The sequence below is a fragment of the Epinephelus lanceolatus genome, chromosome 15, assembly GCF_041903045.1.
Source record: "Epinephelus lanceolatus isolate andai-2023 chromosome 15, ASM4190304v1, whole genome shotgun sequence".
Classification (NCBI taxonomy): Eukaryota; Metazoa; Chordata; class Actinopteri; order Perciformes; family Serranidae; genus Epinephelus; species Epinephelus lanceolatus.
The window spans coordinates 18,625,478-18,646,505 of NC_135748.1; the positions used below are offsets into that span (position 1 = coordinate 18,625,478).

Consider the following 21,028-nt stretch of genomic DNA (forward strand, 5'->3'; position numbering starts at 1 on the left):
CATGAGAGCTCTGAGCCAATCCGACAGCTGCTCTGCTGTCACGTGATTTTTGTTTCCGGATTTAACTTCGCACTCACTGTGCTGCCTTCAGGGGCTGCAGGATTTTTGCATTTTCTGTTTTTTTTATGCCAGTAAATATAGAGATTGGTTGACACTTGAGTAAAAGTACGCACAGTAACACATCATTACAACTAAGGACAAGAATAAGAACATTTTCAGATATCAAAAGTGTGAAATAATGCGTGCCACTCTTACCATCATGTTGATGATGACTTTAATGAATGGATTTTTGTTTCTCTTGATCGACAGACTTAAAGTAATCATCAACACACACACAACTCTACACAGTGTATGGTTTATGGACTACTGCATTAACTGATTGTATTTTCATGTATTTTTGAATTTTTATTTGAAAAAAATTCTGCTGGTTTAACTAGTGATACAACCATATATTGACACATACCTTATAATTAAATCTAATAATAAAAGAACAAGAATATTTGACTGCAACAAATCAAACATAGCCACCACTGCTCAAAGGTGACATGGATATTTTGTTTATTAACTAATGGAGGAAATCAGTTTAGATAATGAAAAGATGCCACGTCGTCTGTGCTTCCATCAAGGGGAGATGAGGATTTTCTTTTAGAACATCTGGATCATGCACTCTCTGGACTTTCCAACACCAACCCACTTAACTAAAAAGAGACAGAGAAAAATAGAAAGATTAGAAAAGTTGGCAAAAACTGTAGAAGTCATCTTGGAAGGGAATATTTTTCACAAGTGTAACAGTGCCACCTAATGGATATCGTGTTGTTTCTGCATTACTATTTATTTGATTTTGAGGCCTTCAGGTGAAGTGTTGATACTTGTCTGCATTCTTACATAATCATTGTATGCTCTGCAAAGTAAAAAGAAGATTATGTAAGTTTATTATGTGTCAGACATACTGGGAACTCCAATGTGGTTCTCAATGAAGCGGATGTAGTTTTGTGCCTTGGCTGGGAGGTCGTTCCACTTCCTGGCTGCAGATGTGTCTGTCTTCCAGCCAGGGAAAGTCTCATACTCAACCTCCACTTTGTGTAAAACGTCCATGTTGGCTATAATTGCAAGAAATCAGTTATTACCAATCAATTATCTGTCATCAAACAAAAAATGAGCTTCTGGTTTCTTCTGTTAAATTACCTGGGAAATGGGGAATTCTTTTTCCGTTGAGTTTGTACGCGACTCCAACTTTGATTTCATCCAGCACATCCAGAATGTCAAGTTTTGTCAAAGCAATGCTGTTGGATGGGTAACATGTCAGTTAAACGTGCGGTTTAAAATGTGATTTATGATGGTGCATGGAATGTATGCTTGTGGGATAAATGTATTTTAGTGATCACACATAACAACAAAACATCTGATAATTTGCTTAAGCTGTTGCAGCCACTCACGCGGTGAAGCCATTAATCATATGAGCGTATCTGACGATGACAAGATCCAACCAGCCACAACGCCGCTTCCTTCCTGTGGTTACACCAACCTCATGACCCCTCGTCTGCAGCAGCTCTCCCACTGCCTACAATAAACAAGAAAAAAAGAAATATACTATTACTGAACTTAAACTGACAGTTCACCTCCAAATTAAAAATACATACTTTTCCTTTTGCCCATAGTGCTATTTATTGATTTAGATTATTTTGGTGTGAGTTGCAGAGTGTTGAAGGTATCTGATGTAGAGTCTGCCTTTTCTCCAATATGATGGATCTAGAAAGCTCTCAGCTTGTGGTGCTTAACCCTTTGAAACCTGGAGCGACATCACTTGTCTGTGAGCAAATTTGTGTGATTTCTTTCAAAAACATGGGGAAAAAAGGGCAGTGAGACACTTGGTCAGAAATGTCCCACAAATTGCAAATAAAATAAAATAATTTGATTTTTTTTTAGAAAAATATATAATAATAATAATGATCATTACTTTTTAAAATTATGTTACAGAATTATTATAACTAGCAAAGCACTCTTTCCAGGGCATTTTCTTGATTGTTTCTTTTTTTTTAAAACTAATTTTCTTTTTCCTAATTTCTTGCTAACTGTAGGGACTATTTTCTTTCTACCAAACCACACCTGCCAGTTGTATTAATGTGCAGAAGGAAGCATGCATCTACTGCTAGCTCACCTAGCACCACTGAGCTAGCTAACATTGCAGCTCAGCTGAGGAGGACACTATTAATGTTTACATCTCGCACTGTCATGAGCCTCTCATCCATGAGTAGATGCACACTTCCCTCTGCAAGTTGACATGGTTTGCAGGTGTACTATGGCAGAAAGAAAATAGTACCTACATGAAACTGCTCACAACAAGGTCTGTGGATTATCTCGAGTAACCAGGTCATGAATTCTGTAAAGATTCTGCAAAGACACATTGTTATTGAGTTTTTAAAATGTATTTTTTGGTGTGTTGAGCACCACAAGCCGAGCGCCATCTAGTGCCATTATATACAAGAGAAGGCAGACATCTCTACAGCCGATATCCCCAACACTTGGCAACTCACACCAAAACAATCCAGACTGATAAATGGCACTACAGGTAAGAGGAAAAATGTGTATCTCAGATGTGGGGGTGACCTGTCCCTTTAAATGACCTCAGGCATTTAATAATTCTACAGGAACCTAAAAACATGCTATCAAGTTATAAACACAGCTGAGTACAATAAAATATCACATGGGCTGGAGGGGATTGAGTTTTAACATCTTGACCTGTGTCCCTATGCTCAGCTCCCGTGACAAGTAACATAACCCGGGCTCACACAGTAAATATATCCTGAACCCGTCTCTGGCCCTAAATTTATCCCTGTGAACATGTGACCTGCATAAGAGGTAAAGAGTGTTTGAGCCAGTCTCTCACAAAATTTGACAGCTGCACTCCAGCCAGAGAACACCCACCACCCCCGCCTCCCCTCCGCCCGCCCCGCTGCCTGTGTGTCGGCCACATGATCATAAACAAACTGTACATGTCAAGCCCAGCATCAGTGAGTTACATAACGTGTCATGTGTCTCTTCTTCACACAATGCGAAGGCCACGAAAGCATATTATGACATTTACTCTACATGTTCCAGTAATCTTACTGGTTTCCTTGAGCAACATCAAGCTCTTACGTTGAGTTGTTCTGTGGGGAAGGCTCCGATTCCCACTCTGGTAGTGTAGGCCTTTGATACACCAAACACTTCACCAATATTCAGCGGAGGGATGCCGAGACCAGTGCACGCGCCGCCCACGGTGCAGTTTGACGATGTCACAAAAGGATATGTGCCTGAAGAGAAGATTTTATTATTTCATCATTGTACTAACTCCTTCCAGATCCCCCTGAATCATGAAACAAAAAACTGTCTTATCGCTGCCGATCCTACCAAAGTCAATGTCGAGGAGAGCAGCGTTGGCCCCTTCAACCAAAATTTTCTTTGGAGATCCATGAAGAGCTTCATACATGTAATAGACCCCGTCTCTCACCATCGGCCGCAATCTCTCAGCGTATTCCTGCACGAAACAAGGAAAACAGAAATCTTTTAATGATGGAGAGAACAACAAGAACGATGCATCACTTTTATAATTTCAATCAGAAATCAGAGTCTACCTTGAGTTTTTTCAGTTGGTCCTCAGTGTCAACTGTCAAGGTTGGGTACATGGATTGATACTGGTGGACAAGGTTCTTGAATCTGAAAGGAAATTGTGAATTATGTCAAAACTGTATGTAATATTAAAGGTGTGTGGCATATTCCTACAATCCCTACCTCAAAGAAAAGTCCTTGAAGTCACCCAGGAGGTCACATACACGTAGGCCGGTGCGAGATGCTTTGCTGGAGTATGCCGGTCCGATGCCCTTCTTGGTTGTTCCAATGCTGTTATTATGAAACACAAAGAGAATAATGTAAAATAACGTACAAAATAAAAGTAGATTTGTTGTGCCTCCTGTCCTTACTTCTTTCCTTCTTGTGCTTGTCTCTCAGTTTCCTGCAAGCCGTCGACAACCTGGTGGAAATCAAACACTGAGGAGAGACGCAGAGCAAATCAATACGGGGCAACCTTCACTCTCACACACATTATTTATGCTTAATTGAATAAAGTAAAGCTCTATAAAAATGACATATAGTGTACATACCAAGGTGAGCTCTGTCTGAGACAATTAGTCTCTTATCCCAGCCTTTCAGACCTGGTCAGAGAATAGAAATGACATCTATGTGAGTATACACGAATGTTAATTTGCACTAGTGCATTAAGTGTGAGAAAAGATACCTTTCTTTTCATTTTTATCGCCCTCTTCAAACAAGCCGGGTAGATGTATAACAACTCCATTGCCTACAAGAAGAGCAAAGGAAGACAAAAGACTCAATTGCACTAATATTCTTAACCATGCTGGCTCTGTAGCTCAAATCAGGATACTGAAGCCATTACCGATGAGTGATATGCTTTTGGAGTTGATGATTCCACTGGGGAGAAGGTGGAAGTCGTACTCCTTGCCATCCACGACCACTGTGTGTCCTGCATTGTTGCCGCCCTATAAATCAAAGCAGGGTACGTGTTATGATAGTGTCAATGCTTTGATGACAACACAATCAGATACAGCATGAAGACCACCACAGAAGTCTCAGCCACACACACACGTCTCATCTGATTTTCCTGAGACAGTGATAAGCCACCCTCTTCCCAATTCACAGATCTTTTCCAGCACCTATTTTAACAGACTTGGCTGGTGCTGGTGGACCCTCCGCTCTGTTCCCCCTGGCTAAGTCCTGGCCTTCTCACGTATCAAGCCACCCTGAGAATGTGACCTCTCTCTAGCCCAGTGGGTGGGGCTCTCAAGCCTCCAGAACACAGGGTGCTAGTCCTGTCAGTGAGAGCAAGTATAGGACAACAAGTGCAACACAGCAAATGCTGGCAGGTTTCACTGTGAGTCCTGGGTGTTTGAGTGACCTCTGATTTCTGACTGGAGGGTTATGTGTCCCATGTGAGTGGACAGAAACTGACCTTTCTGGAGTTATTTTTAATAAGAATTCAGAGCATCTCAGGTTCAATGTCTTTGTGATCTGCAGAGCAACTAAGCACGAATTCAATCAAGCTTGTAATTTTAACATGCATTTGCTACAATGATAGGCATTTGGCTTTTATAAAATGTTTTGAAATTTGAGTTTAATGGGCACAATTCCCCTGTTGCAGTATTTAAATCATTGAGTGCACCGTTATGAAACCACAGTGCATGCCCAGTATGGATCATTATAACAGTTTCCCAGCTAATAAATAAGGTATTCAGTTAAGTATGACAGAGGTTAAGGGTTTTCACTCTGAGCACCTGTTGCGCTTTACCACGCTGCCAGTTACTGACAGATCCCATCATGATTTCAGAGGAAAAATGGCATTCAGCAGAAACACAAGGACACGCCTCTGTGGAGGCTCATCTGAAATCAAGAATCCAAACATTTACCTGACATCTGCAGACAATATCCGCTTCGGTCGCCAGCAAATCGACGACTTTCCCTTTGCCCTCGTCTCCCCACTGCGCGCCGAGCACCACCGTCACTTTGTTCCCCGCGTCGTTGCGCGATCGCTTCTGTCCGGCTACGGCGGGTTGATTCATGTTTTTTTGGTCTTTTGCCGACCAGGTGAGCGACATGATGGTGGTGGCTTTAGCCTGCCCGTCTCAAGAAGACTAAGCAGGCTCCCAAGAGTGGCATTGCCATATCTGTAACCTCATAGCCGATGATGTCAGAGCCAGACGCACAGAAGTGCGTGACTTGTCTCCAGGGCTGTTAAAGCAACGAGAAAATAGCCTTTCCACAGCACTCACAGGGATAACTGGAGGCAGATCCACCTATTCAAAACCTATTATAACATTTATTATATGTAGCCTGCATAATTCTAATTGATTATGTTTGCCTCATTACCGCCATCTGCGTGACATGGCTGATTAAATACACACAGCTGAACAGTAAATTCACTTTTATTAAAATATATCTAACATTAAAAGTTACAATCAAATATGTAATGTCCTTATATTTCCTGTTAGGGTTCATTTGGATAATATATAAAGAAATTAAGACATGACATTCAAGCAGTTTTTTGATGAGTTAAATTAAATATCTTGCACCAACAACACTGCATCTTTCCTTCTGTAGGTGCTGTAAGGTAAATAGAGCTTATGGCAAAACACATTCACTGCATATTACAACAATTATACAAAACATATAAAGCACATTCAACTTTTTTTTGGGAACAGTTTTTGGAATCCAACCACTCATATACACAAAAACTTCATTTACATAAAGTGACTGTGGGCATCCATGCTGTGAAGATCCCAGCCTTAGATGTGTTTATTCTTCTGGAACAAATCACTGCAAAAGGAAGACTTCTGCATCCTCTCCAAGGAGTCAGTGCTCATGTGGGCTCTCAAAATAAAACAAGTCCTTCCAGTTCACAACTCTTGTGTTAAATTAACATGTCCTTCTTCCTCTCGATTTCCTTTTTCTGGAGTCACCTACAGAAACAGAGACTAAAATGAATGAAGGGAATCAAGATATATCTCAATAGAAATACTTTAATACCTTTAAAATTATTATATTTACAGTGGGTTAAGAATTTATTCACGATTGTCTTACAAACATGACTTTAAAATCTTAAGATTTTTTTTAACTGTTAAACATTTTTAATGCATCACATACAGCATCTTTCATCAGCACAGTTTACAGGAAGCACACAAGACTGCATTAGTAGATTAAAAACGGTCCCGGTTGTAGATTCGGGGGGGAATGGACAAGAAAATATGGAAGGAGAGACACAAAAGCGAAGGCCTTTATGAAATAAATCAAGTCCACGATGACTTCACAATGACTCCACAAACTGAAAGGCTGTTTGAGAATACAAAGCTGTGATATTACATCACTGAACCACTCATTAAAAAAGGATTAACTGCTGCACATGATGTTATTTTTAGGGTTAGTTTTCCCCAGGTTGAATGGACATTAGAATCACCTCAACACACATAAGTTAAGATTTGGGCCTGATGTTAACTTGATTGGAAAAGTGTTAAAGAGTGCAAGTGTTAAAAGCCGGACAACAGAGACAAATGAAATCCAGATTCCAGTTAGACTGACAAATGACGTGTTATTTGGGACAAAGCTTCGACGGTGATTGAGCTAATTAGGATGATGTTCCTGCTTACAGTTTTGCCATCCCATCGATTTGACCTACCTCACTGCAACACACAGCCCTTTTTATGTTTACTGTGTCCTTTCCCACTGTTACCTTGTGTTTCAGAGAGTCAGAACGGAAAACAGAGCATTCAAACAAAACTGTCCATAGATTCAAATCCATTCAATATTAAATCTGCAAATCAAATGCTGCACACTGCATCCATACTCTTTAATAAAACGCATGCTGTCATGCTAATAATAAAAATACTTATGAACATACACTAAAATAGCCCATACATAAAATATAAAATGTTAAATGCAATAAAAACAAAGCAAATAAAGATCTCCCTTTTAGACAAGTCAAAAGACTAGCATTCCAAGCATGTGCTTTATTTAAGTTGATGAAAAGATTACCTTGGTTACTCTTCTTTTTGCTTCTTTTAAAGAGGCTGTGTTTCTTTGGTTCAGGCTTAAGGGATGGAGGCACTGCTTCAGACACCGATGGCAGATCATCTGATTCCAGTCCATCTGGAACGTCGCACCCCTTGCTGCCCTCCCTGACTGTGGTCACGTACGTTTTTACAATAATGCATTTCCGTTCTTGTCCTGCAGTCTCTGCTAAATGGCTTTTTTTATTGCTAGTTTCACCTTTCCCTTCTCCCGTTGTATTGCTTTCACTACTCTGTGTCACATTGTCTGTATTAGGTAAAGGGCATTCTTTGATCTGGACATTCACACTAATGTCCGCTGGCTCCACAGGTGTCACCCCCTCAGATGCCAGGCTGGGAGTACACTCTGACACAGCCTCTAGCAGGTCGGTATCTGAGAGGGAAGATGGGCTGAAGACACTAGTCTCGGTGGAATCCACTGAAAAGCCATTTGTGGAGAGACATGGCTGATGTTCTGCTTCAACATGAGGCTGAGGTTGTGTCAAATCTAGTGGCGGCACTGCTGGTTTCTGTGGGTGTTGCCCCTCTGGCAGTGACGTAGGTCTTTCCAGGGGTGTCTGGATGGTCATGGCTGGTTCTCCTGTGGGGGCTTTGGGAGGAGGTGCAGCTGGTCCGTCTTGCACCAAACTCTGAGGAGCTGGCGGAGTCTCTTCTGATGGACTGATGAAGCCGTTCATTTCGCCTGTGCTGGCCTGGTGACCCTCTTTCTGGGGTTTGGTGGGAGCGGATATGGTGGCTAATTCTGCGGCTCCTTCGTCTACAGGCTTGACACTTGATTCTGAGGGGGAGAAGTAGGTAGTATTGATGGTTAGTGTATACACATTAAAAGGAATACTTCACCAGCAAAATGACCATTTGTATATCAATTACACACCCATGTTTCTCGCATGCTCCAGTAAACGGAAAAATGGAGAAAATTCTTGATGAATGTAAGTCATAGAGGCCCACATTCGACAACAGCAACACTATATTCACACTGTGTTCTTCACAACACAGCATGAGTAACTGATATACAAATGGTCATCTGCAGGGTGAAGTATTCCTGTAAGGCCATTATCATAACTGAAATGGGGTGATGTTTCACAGTAAGCAAAGCTGCAAGAAAACAAATCGCTCTCCATGCAAACAAATGCTAATGAAGCTCTACCAAGCAACTAAGCACAGGAGCTAGCTTAGCAAGGTGGCAGCGGTGTTTAAGCACAAATAAAATAGCCTAGAGAAATCAGCTAGGCTGTGTTGTGGCTCGCAGTTAAGCAGCTCAGGAGCGGAGCTAGGAACTGCGGATGGAGGCCACAGTCTCTTGTCCTTACCAGATGGGCAGGTATCCCTATGCTTTTCACTAGAAGGGAGGCTTTCCGAATCGCACCTTGGCCTGGTCTTTCTTAGGCTGAAACCTTTCCTGATATCCGCCAGGAGGTGGTCGATGATGCAGCCATCGTTCTGTGGCACAAAGCCTTTCTTGACTGTTAAGAGATTTAAAGAAAAAAAAAAGAGAGCTTGTAACACATGCTATTCGAATGGCATCTCAGTTAGGAATTTCTAGTTCACAGGGAAAGAAAGCAGGGCTGTTCTCGACTTACTAATTTTTCCATTCTCTCCCTTCTGTCTCTTGGACTCCTCTTCTGCCAGCTGCTTCTTCCTCTTCTCAGCCTTGGCAGCCTGCTCTCTTCTGGTTTTGTTTTCCTGCATCATGAAAGTAAGGATGTCACTCACTGCCAAGTACAAAATGTACGTAGCAATTTGTCTTTGTATCATTTGTGCAGAGACATATCAACATTCCAGTTTCACCACGGTAAAATGATACTGATGTTCTAAAGAAAACTCTTCCCATTGACCCAAGTGGAAGACTTAACCACACACACACACACACACACACACACACACACACACAAGTACACAGTGTATTCACTAACTTACACAATATAAACCTACAGTGTAAAAAAGACTACAAACATATATCACAGTCATATCATGACTAAGGGCACTGACACACCATGCCGACGTTTTCCTGTTTCAATGACACAGAATACAGCCGCCTGCTGGTATGGAGTTTTCTTGGCTGTAGTCTTTGCAATGTGTCTGAACTCAACATTTTAGCAAAGACACAGGCGATGTGAGGTGACGCAACAGTTGGCCTTCATTGCCACTAACTATTTGAAGTTGGCATGGTGTGTCTGGGCCTTAACACCCACACAGTATCCTCCCTGACCTTCAGCGCCCTGATGAAAAGTTCTCGGAAAGTCCTGATGGTTCCGAAGAGGTCCTCGAGCGACAGCTGATTGGAGTCTTCACATAAGTAGACAGCCAGCTCGCTCTTCTTCTTCTCAATCGCAGTAAACCTTTCACTTAATGCCTGACATGCCTTCAGATTTTCCTGCAGCAGAGAAACATAAAGACACTTGGATCCAGCTTCCAAAAAACAGTACGAGTTATCCCATTTTGTCGCCATTTGTAGGCAAAGCAGAGAGTATCATCTTACCTCAAGAACTTGCGCGTATTGCTCCTTCACCTCTTCGACAGAGTTGGAGACCTTTTTGGCCGTGTCATTCAGTCGTTTCAGTAAGGCACTGGCTTCTGACTGAACAGAGTCCAGATTAACTCTGAGGACAGAGTGTAAATCATTTTCTTATAAGTGTGCCACTTAGGACCAATTAAAAAAAAAAGGAAGAATATGAGCTGAAGTATTTGTGAAAGGTTTGTATACCCTGCAGCTTTTTGACAGACTTCTATATCATCTGGCAGCGCCAACAGCTCCGGGTGGTTTGCCTCTGCTTCCTTTGCAAAACAAGCCAAGCAGTGGGTAATTAAACACATTCATAACTGAGAGAAAAAAAAAGTTATGGCAGCTGTGAGCCACTTTGTGTACCTCCAGGATGTGATGAAGCAGCGTGATGCGGCTCTTGTTGGCCTTAGTCTCCGTAAGCTTGAGCAGAGAGCTGATCTTGAACCCCTCGGCGTTCCCTGTGTGACTTCCCTGGAAGTAGACCGATGATTAAAAATGCAAGCTCTGTCTAAATGTCAGCTTAAAGTAAAATATACATGAGACAGAAGAGGTGCTTACATAGTTGAGAAAATTCCCTACGTCAAGGATGAGCCTGCAGAAACTGGGCATGAGCGTGCTTGTTCTGAGAGCTGAGAGATTCATTACATGGCGTTAATTTGATGATTATCTTGAGAAACGATGACAACTGCGTGCATGCGTATACAGTTGAAGGCCTATGGTTTACTCACACTGGCAGGCCTCCTCCACTAGCTTGACTTTAGGTTTGAGCATTTCCAACACTGATGAAGTCTCCTCGCACAACAACATGCACTCGATCCTCAACTGATAACTGGGGGAAAACAGGCCAGAAGGCAAAGTAACTAAAGAGCCAAGTATGAGAATCACAGCACTCACATAATTAACAGTTAAAACCAGAACTGAAGTACAAAAAAAAAAAAGTCACCATGGCACAGTGAGAAGGGAGGTGTAGAAGCGGTCAACATTTGCCAACTTGTCTTTTTCTCCTTGGAAGGACTTCAAATTTTCTATCTACATGAAAGTACAAGACAGTGAGTCATACTTGCCATTAAAAAAATTGGACTCTTAATAACAGATACGTGTGCAAACATGTCTCTAGGTAAAAATGGAGAATTGCTCAGGAGTACAAACCTCATGCTTCTCTGGTAGGAGCTTAAGGAGCTGTTTTAGCACCTCAACATCAAATTTACTACGGTCCCCATTCTGAATCATGGCTACAAACTCCTCATTTTTGCTGGACAGAGAAAATTTAAAATACTGAGATGAAAAATGGACCAAACTATATTCCAAAACCATCATCAAAATAATGAACAACATCTTACCACTTGAATTGCTTTAGGAATATGTTCAAATTCAAGTTTTTCTTTGGATCAATGAATGTAATCTGTACAAAAAAAGAGAAGTTAAAGAGGCATATTGATTTTTCAGCTTTGATAATCAGGTGTGTTTGTTCTGAGTGCTGCAGCTCTGAGGAGCGGTGTCGTGTGTTGACCAAGCACACCTCTTTAGGCTCCTTCTTGACAGGAGCAGCTGCCCCCTTGTCTTTGTGCTCGGTCACCGGGAGACAGAACAGCTGCTCGATACTGCTGTAGTCCGGCTCCCGAGGAGGAGGCTCTTTCTGAACTGAGGCCCACATGGAGTGACCATCTGTGTGTGTGCAGGAAGAGAGGAACCTGTCACGAGCTCATGTGGCTCCATTTTGTATCAACATCCTACCATGGCCAAAATACAGGGTAATCCTCTGCAACACCCACATTAAATAACAGCCAAGCTTGGAATAATGGTTCTGTTAATATCAATGTTCTGTCCCCATCAACTATTCTCTGCACAGATGCCTTCTCTCTCATCTATTTGAACATAAAATAATGGCCTGAAGGGGTATATAATATCTTGATGGCTGAAGGCAAAACTTTCTAAACAAAAACAAGAAGAAAAATGATTTAGCTTATTCAAAATTGGCTTGACACTTTTGAAATTAGATTCAGCCAGAGTTTGCTGCCTCATGACGCAAGTGACAGATTACAGTTGAAATAATTTGAGCCTTCACAAGAATGCTGTATCCACTCACCAGTAACTGTGCGGAGTTTTTGCCAGTTGAGCTTTTTCATCCTCAGGGTGGGGCATCGGTGTGCTTTTACAGGTGCAGCACACCCCAGGGCCTGGCTACTCTGAGCCACTATCATGCCTGGGGGAGGTGGAGGTGGAGGTGGCATGCCAGGTAAGGGAGGTGGTGGCGGTGGTCCGCCACCCATCCCTGGTAGGGGTGGCGGAGGGGGTGGGGGAGGAATGCCTGGACCGCCGGGCAGTGGCGGTGGAGGTGGTGGTGGTGGTGGTGGTGGTATTCCAGGCAGGGGAGGTGGTGGTGGAGGTCCCCCAAACCCTCCAGGTAGCGGTGGAGGAGGAGGTGGTGGGGGTGGAGGTGGGCACTGCTTAGAAGTCATACTAGGGGGTAGAGGAGGAGGTGGGGGTGGAGGTGGAACAGAGGCACACAGTGGCTTCTGAGAGGATGTTATGTCTTTGTCCTGATGATCCAAATCAGTCTGCACGGCCTTATCCACTTTCACAAGCTGCCCGTCAACTTCATGATGACCTTCATAGCTCTTGCGTTTGGAGAACATCAGCCGCTGCATGATCCTCTCATTGGACTCCATCTGAGCTGGAGCACAAACCCAGACAAACGCACATATGAACTACAAAAAAAAAAGTTTTCAGTGACCCTGTCAACAGCTTCCTCTATGATCTGCTTTCCTGGATAATCACTCCCCTTCACACATGAATCACAGAGAAGGCCATTAAGTAGCCATTAGCCTCTCCAGAGAGTCTACCTAAAGTGAATGTATTGCTGCTTCAGTGCTGACTCACAGTCCTGGGCCAGCAGTATGGCTCTGTTAGTGATGGACTCCAGAGCCAGCCAGATATCAGAGCGGCCCGGCCCCAGCATCAACAGCGTCTGCAGGATGGACAGCAGCTGGAGAGAGGCTGGAGAGCTGCTCACCTGCACATGCAAAAGCATAAACAAAGAGGGCTCGTCATGCTTATTCCTAAGTCTAATAATGTGTACCAGAACCACAAAAAAGAAATCAAAGACTAATGACTAACGAAACGTCGATTCATTCATTCATTCATTCATTCATTTTCTTGACTTCTTAATAGAGTGCTGCAGGAATGCCGTTTTTTTCTTTCATGATTATTGAAGCATAAATGCAATCACCAGGAGTAAAAGCTTCTGTTAGGCTAGCTACACTATGGTTGCATGACTTTATCGTTACCATGAGGTTGTAAAACCGTGTTCGGCCTGATGAGGTTTTGTAGATTCATTTAGCGACTTGTTAGCAACCACCTTTTGTTAAGACGCCTAAAGGCTTCAAAATTGACGAGTGGGGTTCTTACTGACGTGCTTTATGTTGTAGAACAAAGCATGGAAGTCTCTTGAGCTTGTGTTAACCACAGACCCTATTTTAGGCTTCTAGACAGTCAGCTCTCACCTTGTTAAAGAGTGTAGTGAAAACCTCCAGGTGATCACTCATGTCAATGCCACCATAGATCCGCAACAGCTCCTCCTCATCTTCAGCCATTGCCTCTTCAAAAGCCTCACACTGAATAATCAAGTCTCCATCCTCCTGTTCCCTGCACACACCGCACACATCACTGGTGGGGACACTTCATAACATTTAAATGCCATTTTCAATTTTCAAAAAAGCAAAGACAAGGGCCTCAAATTACTGTCATTAATGGACACAAATTGCAAATGTTCTTTTCTAAAAGCACCATTTTCCTTCCAATTATTACGGACTTTAAAATAACCTCTAAAACTGGAACTCAATTTGTTGCGTAAAATCTGCTTCAGAGACAAAATCAAATGTGAACAACAGAAGGAGGGCTCACCTTAACTTTGGCAGAATATCAAGCAACTGCAGCCCTGCAAGACAACAATAAAGCACAGCCCTGAGTATCACAGCACTTAATTATACCTTTCTTAAGAAAGTTTATCTCCAAAATGTGTCACACATGTCTCCACAGTGGCATATAATAGTTTTTGGGGAATTTGGCAGGGAGTCACAGGTGAGCAATCACACGAGAGGAGTGGCCAAACAAATGGCTGATTGGTCCAAGATGGTGGATGGCATTTTAAAGAATTTAGGAGTTTATATAGGTGGAAATATGACATATTTGTCAAAGTGCTTAACCCTGATGCCTCATACAAAAAGCCTGAGTCCAAGTTTAATCCTGTTTTTGTCCAGTGTATGCTCGGACAGACTCTACAGGACATAAAAAAGAATAATCCACTACAGAAAACAGATGGATTAATAGTGAGATACATTAAAATGATCTTATCAAAATCACATAAGGTCAGTGTGATTTAAACTTTAAGAGTAATGATATTTTCTGCACACACATTTTTGGTGTAAAATGCATGACTACACAATGCTTTATACATTTGAGGTTTGCTTAGTTCTTAGGCGTTTTGTCAAAGTGAGAATGAGGCCATTCGACCTATTCTTAGACAGACCCAGTGACAGAGATATTTGTAATTGAGCTCCCACTGATGGCCCGCTTTCCCATCTGCAGTCACTTTCAGCACAGAGGGGACACGCTGTTGCAGTCTACCGCAGTTTGACCTTACTCATGATGAGACTCTAGACTCCTGATGAATCGCTAAAACAGCAGCCGAACAGAGAACCTACCAATAAACTGCTTTCTCATCTTATCTCTCTGCCTGAGGTCATCCGTCCCAAAGATGAGGGCGTTGATGACACTGAGAAGTGTGACCATGTAAGGGACGTTATCTGTGGCCTGCAGCTCGTTCATGATCACGCTGAAGCGATACTGTTGCATCTTCACGCCCTGCGGGGAAAAATCAAAGTCAGTGTAAGTCATCAACTTCATGAGGAAGACTCCACAGGAGTACAATGCTTGTGCATGCAACCCACCACTAGAGGGCATTGTTAAAGGGTTTATCATTCAGAGTGGTGATGTAAGATCATGTGAGGTAAATCCCACAACTTAACTTTTCCAAAAGACAGTATTTTTTTCCATATGTTCATCTACTTGCCTTATAGTGATCCAAGGCATCCAGTGCCAGGGAATGACCATCTGCAGAGAACACGCTGAGGGCAGCAAGTAGCTCAAACACCTGCTTCTTCACCATGGTGTTCGAAGTGTCCAAAGCTGTGAAGCATAATGATCACACACATCAGTTCAGGTTGAGTGCTCAGACTTTCCATTAATTTCTCTTAAAGCAAAATCCCCTGCCTCTTCTCTTTCCCCCATGTGTGTAGACCCAAGCAGGATGCTTTGTTTCACTGCCTTTTGGGAAGCTCAACTTGAACTTTGCCCTCTGAAGATGCCACACTGTACTCAAGATAAACATGTGTTTGTGTCACAACTCACTGTGAGGCTACATTTTTAGGGATGTGTCCCAAAGCAACCCTTAATGACTCATCTCTGTACATAAAGCTGCGTACATGACTGGAAAATTCAGCTCTGCACAGTGAGTCATGGAGGGTTATGACCAATTTCACAAAACATTACAAATGTTACATAATAAGTAAAAAACTCAGGTTGTTAAACATGGTTTTCTTTTGATTTATCTAACTGATTTTAATATCTTGACCAAATAGTTTGCATACTTAAAATATTTTCTGAAGTATCTGAAATGCTTTTTTAATGTGTGAGGCTATGCTGTAATATAGTCACACATGCACACTATGCGGAGAAATGAGTGCAGCGGATGTGATGATTTTTCACAAAATGAAAATAATAGTCAACCTTGGGAAAGCTTCCGGATGTATCCTTCGTTCTCTATAATGAAGTGGATCCCTGCAGAGGAGTTCATGACCGCTCGCACGCAGCTGACACAGGTGAGCTGCAGAAGGGCATCTGCAATGCGAGAGCATCCCCGCCCTGAGAGCCGGTCCAGGGCCTCCAGGAGGAGATCCAGTCCGCTCAGCTCCAGGAACTGGACCATCCATGTCTGGTCACTGCCCTCTAGACGACGCTTCAGCCCCGAGTAGTTGACCACGGTGGGAACTTGCAGCAGTCTGATGCACAGCTCTGGGTCAGCACTCTCCAGGTTGGCCTCCTGCTGGGAATCTGAGTCCTGTGAGGAGCCCAGGCGATCCCTAACTGCCGCCCACTTCTTCTTCCCATCTGACTTCCCTGACATGATGGCTGCGGGGGACAGAAGGGAAACAAGTTCACAGTTTGTGTGTGCAGTTGACAAGAGACAATTTTCAGCTATTGTTTTTTTCAGAGAAAATTTTCAGCTAGTTTTCGACAGCAGATGGCGTCTGTTTGCACCGATAGCCATTGATTTTGTCAAGTACACATTGTCGCCATTGCTATCGAGACAAGAGGAAACAGGCCAAAACAAGGCCTTATCAGAAAGAACAGCAGAATAGGAAATGATAGCTCTGCACTTTTGTGGATGAGCAAAAGATATGTCAGCAGTCCACTCACCACCAGCTCTGCCAAACATTCCTATTTAATCCTGCTTGAAAGAAGGGAGACTCGTTGTCAGCTCGTCAAAACTCTCTACAAAGCCTGGCTCAAAGCCTGGTGTGGACAGCAAGAGTCACAGTTTACTACATAAATAAATGTATTTTCGAGCTCATGGCTGGGATATAAACACTGAAAAATGTGCACAAGGTACACTTGTGAAAAGCTAGTACACAGAAACAACTGTGCAGGAGGAACATTCCTCAACATCATACTGGCATCTGACATTGACATGAATACACACATTGATCCCACAAGTGCCCTTTTCTGGCATAACCTCAGAGCAAAATCCTCTCTTTTTTACCATCCTGTCTCACCCCTGAGCTTCTAAAAACTCTGCACTGAAATGCATTTTACTAGTGTAAACACGTTCCCACATTCTAATAAAATCAACAGGATAAGGTCTCAGACCAAAAAAGGGGAAATCTTTCTCCAGGGGTCTAAAAATACGTTCTCTCTCTGTGCTGGAGTTGTAATATTAGGTGGTTCAGAATAAAAGGACAAGCGTGTGTGGTTCCTCTGTGTCCTGTTGTTGATTTCACACTTGGCAAACATAAGATATACAGAAGAGACACTGAGTGATGAACATGAACAAACACAAAGCTCTGTAAAAAGATCATTCACAGAGCCAGTCTGGAAGGAATTATAGCTTTCACAGGTCCTTTATTTTACAATCTAGACAATAGAAGGTCCTACTCTTGCTTTTTTCCTGCTTCATTTTAGGTTCTACATGTTGGGAGCTCTGTTAACTAAACGCAGTAAAATCCAATTTTGTATTTCTCTCTTTTCAAAAGGTAATTCACAGACGTAATGACTTGTGAAAAATCCAACAAATTGGATTTCTTTTCACTCAGCGGAGTCAAGGTGAAATGAGGCTTTATTTTTTTCTCACATATTCTGGCGAGGCATTTGTCAGCTCTGACTGCAGCATTTTAGTCCCACTGCCAGTGTGAGAGTGTTACCGTGGCAGCGAGCAGGCAGACAATGGTGTTTTACAAAAGGCTTTCTCAGTACTCTTCAAAGAGCTGTGTTCATTAGCCACAAAATGGATGGAATGATCCCTGCCTCCCTTTCAGACTGACAGGAGTTATGTCCAGGAAACCAGTTAAACACTTTCTGATTTGGGAGGACATTTGGCATTCATGTTCAGTGTGTGAGGAACAAAAGTTGCAAGTTGACGCTTGTAATCTGGAGAATTTTCACACAGTCATGGATGCTTGTGAAGATATTCCAGTTTCATTGAGATCCATTAAAAGTTCTATTTTACTGTTTCACATCCTGCAAAGCTGGTATTATGACTAAAGACACGTCTGAGGAAATGCCTTGTGTATAAACGTGACTCCCCAGTATGGTGCAGGAACTTTTCATGAGGAAGGAAAGGACTTTCCCAGTACAGGAAACTTAGCTCGAGATAAACACGCGGGTGTGACAACTCATGTTCCTCTCTCACATTTTCAGTTTCGTTCCTAAGGATGATGATTTGATCCCATAAAGAGGGATATTCTGTTCTTGTGCAAACGTCTGTGTTGTATGTAAAGTGGCGTCAAAGAACAACTGCAATGGAAAAACATCTGCACATTCTTTCAGGCACTCCTCAAATATAAGCAACTTTCCTTTCTCCGACCTTGTCTGCCAGGTCTCCCACATGTACCGCTAATAGCAGGCTGAATCACTGCAAACAGGACAAACCCACTCATCTGTCCTCTGGTTAAACCGCCCACGCAGCAGCCCACTGCCACTGTACAGCATCAACACTTCTGAATGCGCAGAAACATCTCCACTGAATTATTTCCTCTGAGACATATGCAAAGCTTGCTTGCATGATTAATTGGGTTTTTTTATGGAAATGCTCTGTGCAAGTCAGCAATAATAAATGAGTCAATAAACTATAATAGATTTAGAGGAAATTAGTTAAATCTCATGGACCAGTTCACACATTTGTCTCTCTTCTTATTCTGCTTCCTTCCACTGTAACACCACATATTATTTGGAGATAAAGGATGGGGATTATAAAATATTAGATTCTACCTTTTGAGCACTGAAATGATGACAGCGAATCTCATGTTACAACATATGTTTACACATAGCACACATGCTGCTTGGTGATTGCACAATCATAGATGATTATTTAAGTTTCATCAATGCCATAAAGTCTTTTACAGTAGGGTCATTATTACAACATTAAACATCTGGTAGTCATTTATTTGATATCCTACCCTCCTCTGTTCCACACTGCTATTTAAGGGAGTAACCAACATGCCTGTAAAGTCTACAAAATGTTTCTTTTAGTTGCAGTGTCTCTTGTTCCCACTTGTCTGCAGATTTCTTCAGCAATTGTCAGACTGATTTCACATCTGCACATTATCAGAAAAACACTGACAGTGACAGCCCATGTGGTGCAACATACAGCCTTACAACAGAAATCCTCAGTTCAAGTTGATTTTGGCAACACAGTTTGTTTTCCCTCACCGCCGCCTTCCTCCTTTTTCTGTCCGAGGCAAGGAGCTGTAGAGGGAACAACCGATTACCACCTCCGGGATGTATCGACAAGACTGTGATGCCAGGATGCAATTGGCAGTTTGCGAATCTGCATTACGTATTTGCATTTGGCCCATTATGATGAAAAACAAGAGCTGACATAGCGACATTAACGGTGTAACATCATTACTTTGCGTTTCGATTTTTCTCCACATACCAGGGAACATAACGGGACTGGTCACCTTAACGTTACTATAGCGAGTAAAAGATACCAGAAAAATAAGATAATAACGCGTTACTTCAGCTACTACACATGTCACATCTTAATGCCCTGTTGCATCGTTATAGATCACCTATGAGTGTGACACCTTACCTGGTTTTATTCCATAGATATGAAGACACTTTAAGAACCGCCTCCTCTGGTGCTTCAGATGGAAGGGCACTCTGCAGTCATCCGGACAACCTTTTGTTCTGGCAAAACATGAAACATAGACTCCTGAATATTTCGGCACTCAATGGCAGGTCAGACCCTGTGTGGTATGCTGATGGCACTGCGTTCAGATCGCTACGGCCCCTGAGCTTTCACTCACTTGTGAGAGACTGACAGTGTCAATACCGTGGTGAAGACAACAACATTACTGAACTAAGACATCCGGTCAAAACTTTCACAATAAAACCCATTACGGGTATGCCGCAGGTTTAACTGCTCATGCAGTTCCAATGTAGGATCAAGAAACGATATAGCCTTCAGAGTTTTTACCTAAAGAAGACTGTGATTAGCCAACAACTGAACACAGAAGACTAGAAAGATTGTGGTTACGATACCCCCCCCCTCCCCACACACACACACACACACACAAAAACAGACATATAACAGTAAGTTAAGGATTGGAGTAGCATTGTCAAGTTACCAAGGTTTTAAGAAAACTAGATGTAGCTACCATTAGTTAGCTTCGAAACTATAATCTAGCTAGGCTAGGCTAGGCTAACTGTCAAATTAGTTGCATTGTCCCCTTATAATTCAAGAAATAAAATAAAAGTGCCATTAATGATCTATGAAGTAAACAGAAAATAACCTTTAGCCACAAAAAAGTTATGGTTACGATGAAACTCCTCCTAAAATATAATTTAGAGCATCCTTATGAGGTTACCATGGCTTCAAGAGAACCGGGTTAGCTAGTTAGTTTAGCTAGGTTAACTGTTAAATTTTAAATAAAAAAAATAAAGCAAAAGTGCCACTAGTAATCTATCCAGTAAACATAGAAGTAAGTTAGTCCACAAAAAGAAAAATTGTGGTTGCAATGACACTCCTCCCTTATAGCGTTAACGTTACCATGGTTTCAAGAGAACCGGGTTAACTAACGTTAGCTAGCTACAAACGTTTAGTCGAGCTAGGCTAACAGTAATGGTTACATTGTCCTTTTACAAATCAAGAAATAAAACAAAAGTGCTATTAATGATATGTCGAGTAAACATAAAGAACCTTAGTCCACAAAAGAAAAATTGTGGTTCAATGAAACTCCTCCCAAAATGTATTTTAGAGCAGTTACCATGGTTTCATGACAAACGGATTTAGCTAACTTAACGTTGTAACGTTAGCTAGGCTAACTGTCAAACTAGTTAATGTTATATTATCCCTTTACACAAGTAAGGTATAAGATAAACATAAAATAGTTCATTAAATAAATGTGTTTCCACACACACCGAATTTAGCCCCAAATAAACTAATTAGCAATGACTTCAAATGTTGCAGTGTAGCAGCACATAGCGTTAACGTTAGCTCCCAACAGCTAACATTTGTATGGCTAACGTAGCAGTAAACTCATCACAGAAAAACGTACTTAAAAACTAAAATTATATACACAAAGCACTGCTATGCTAAATGAAGTACCCAAGGAAAATGCTCCAACCACAGATT

At 42.1% G+C, this 21,028-nt stretch overlaps 2 protein-coding genes across 5 annotated transcripts; both read right to left on the bottom strand.

The window, feature by feature from the left end:
• Nucleotides 1-534: 534 nt before the first annotated feature.
• On the bottom strand, nucleotides 535-5,717 carry adss1 (adenylosuccinate synthase 1). Its single transcript, XM_033642347.2, has 13 exons — nucleotides 5,460-5,717; nucleotides 4,433-4,535; nucleotides 4,274-4,336; nucleotides 4,140-4,190; nucleotides 3,960-4,026; nucleotides 3,772-3,879; nucleotides 3,615-3,696; nucleotides 3,391-3,517; nucleotides 3,139-3,293; nucleotides 1,437-1,561; nucleotides 1,186-1,283; nucleotides 951-1,100; nucleotides 535-698 (listed from the first exon to the last, which is right to left on the bottom strand). The coding sequence occupies exons 1-13, from the start codon at nucleotides 5,646-5,648 to the stop codon at nucleotides 646-648; spliced, it is 1,371 nt and encodes a 456-aa protein (XP_033498238.1). The 5' UTR covers nucleotides 5,649-5,717; the 3' UTR covers nucleotides 535-645.
• A 240-nt stretch (nucleotides 5,718-5,957) lies between these two features.
• On the bottom strand, nucleotides 5,958-19,669 carry LOC117266922 (inverted formin-2-like). Of its 4 annotated transcripts, none has more exons than XR_013493347.1 (23): nucleotides 19,484-19,669; nucleotides 15,904-16,305; nucleotides 15,188-15,303; nucleotides 14,820-14,979; nucleotides 14,020-14,053; nucleotides 13,620-13,761; nucleotides 12,997-13,129; nucleotides 12,203-12,790; nucleotides 11,636-11,781; nucleotides 11,457-11,518; nucleotides 11,266-11,368; nucleotides 11,060-11,145; nucleotides 10,845-10,945; nucleotides 10,675-10,745; nucleotides 10,480-10,587; nucleotides 10,318-10,388; nucleotides 10,093-10,213; nucleotides 9,823-9,987; nucleotides 9,194-9,296; nucleotides 8,980-9,076; nucleotides 7,579-8,391; nucleotides 7,223-7,276; nucleotides 5,958-6,509 (listed from the first exon to the last, which is right to left on the bottom strand). XR_013493347.1 is itself a non-coding variant. In XM_078175015.1 (23 exons), exons 2-22 carry the CDS (start codon nucleotides 16,298-16,300, stop codon nucleotides 7,224-7,226), a joined length of 3,726 nt encoding a protein of 1,241 aa, XP_078031141.1. In that variant the 5' UTR covers nucleotides 16,301-16,305; nucleotides 19,484-19,669; the 3' UTR covers nucleotides 5,958-6,509; nucleotide 7,223. The 4 variants fall into 4 exon arrangements, 3 of the variants coding, with proteins under 3 accessions (XP_078031141.1, XP_033498235.2, XP_033498239.1); XM_078175015.1 differs by having other exon boundaries at nucleotides 8,924-9,076; XM_033642344.2 differs by lacking the exon at nucleotides 7,223-7,276 and having other exon boundaries at nucleotides 8,924-9,076.
• Nucleotides 19,670-21,028: the final 1,359 nt, after the last annotated feature.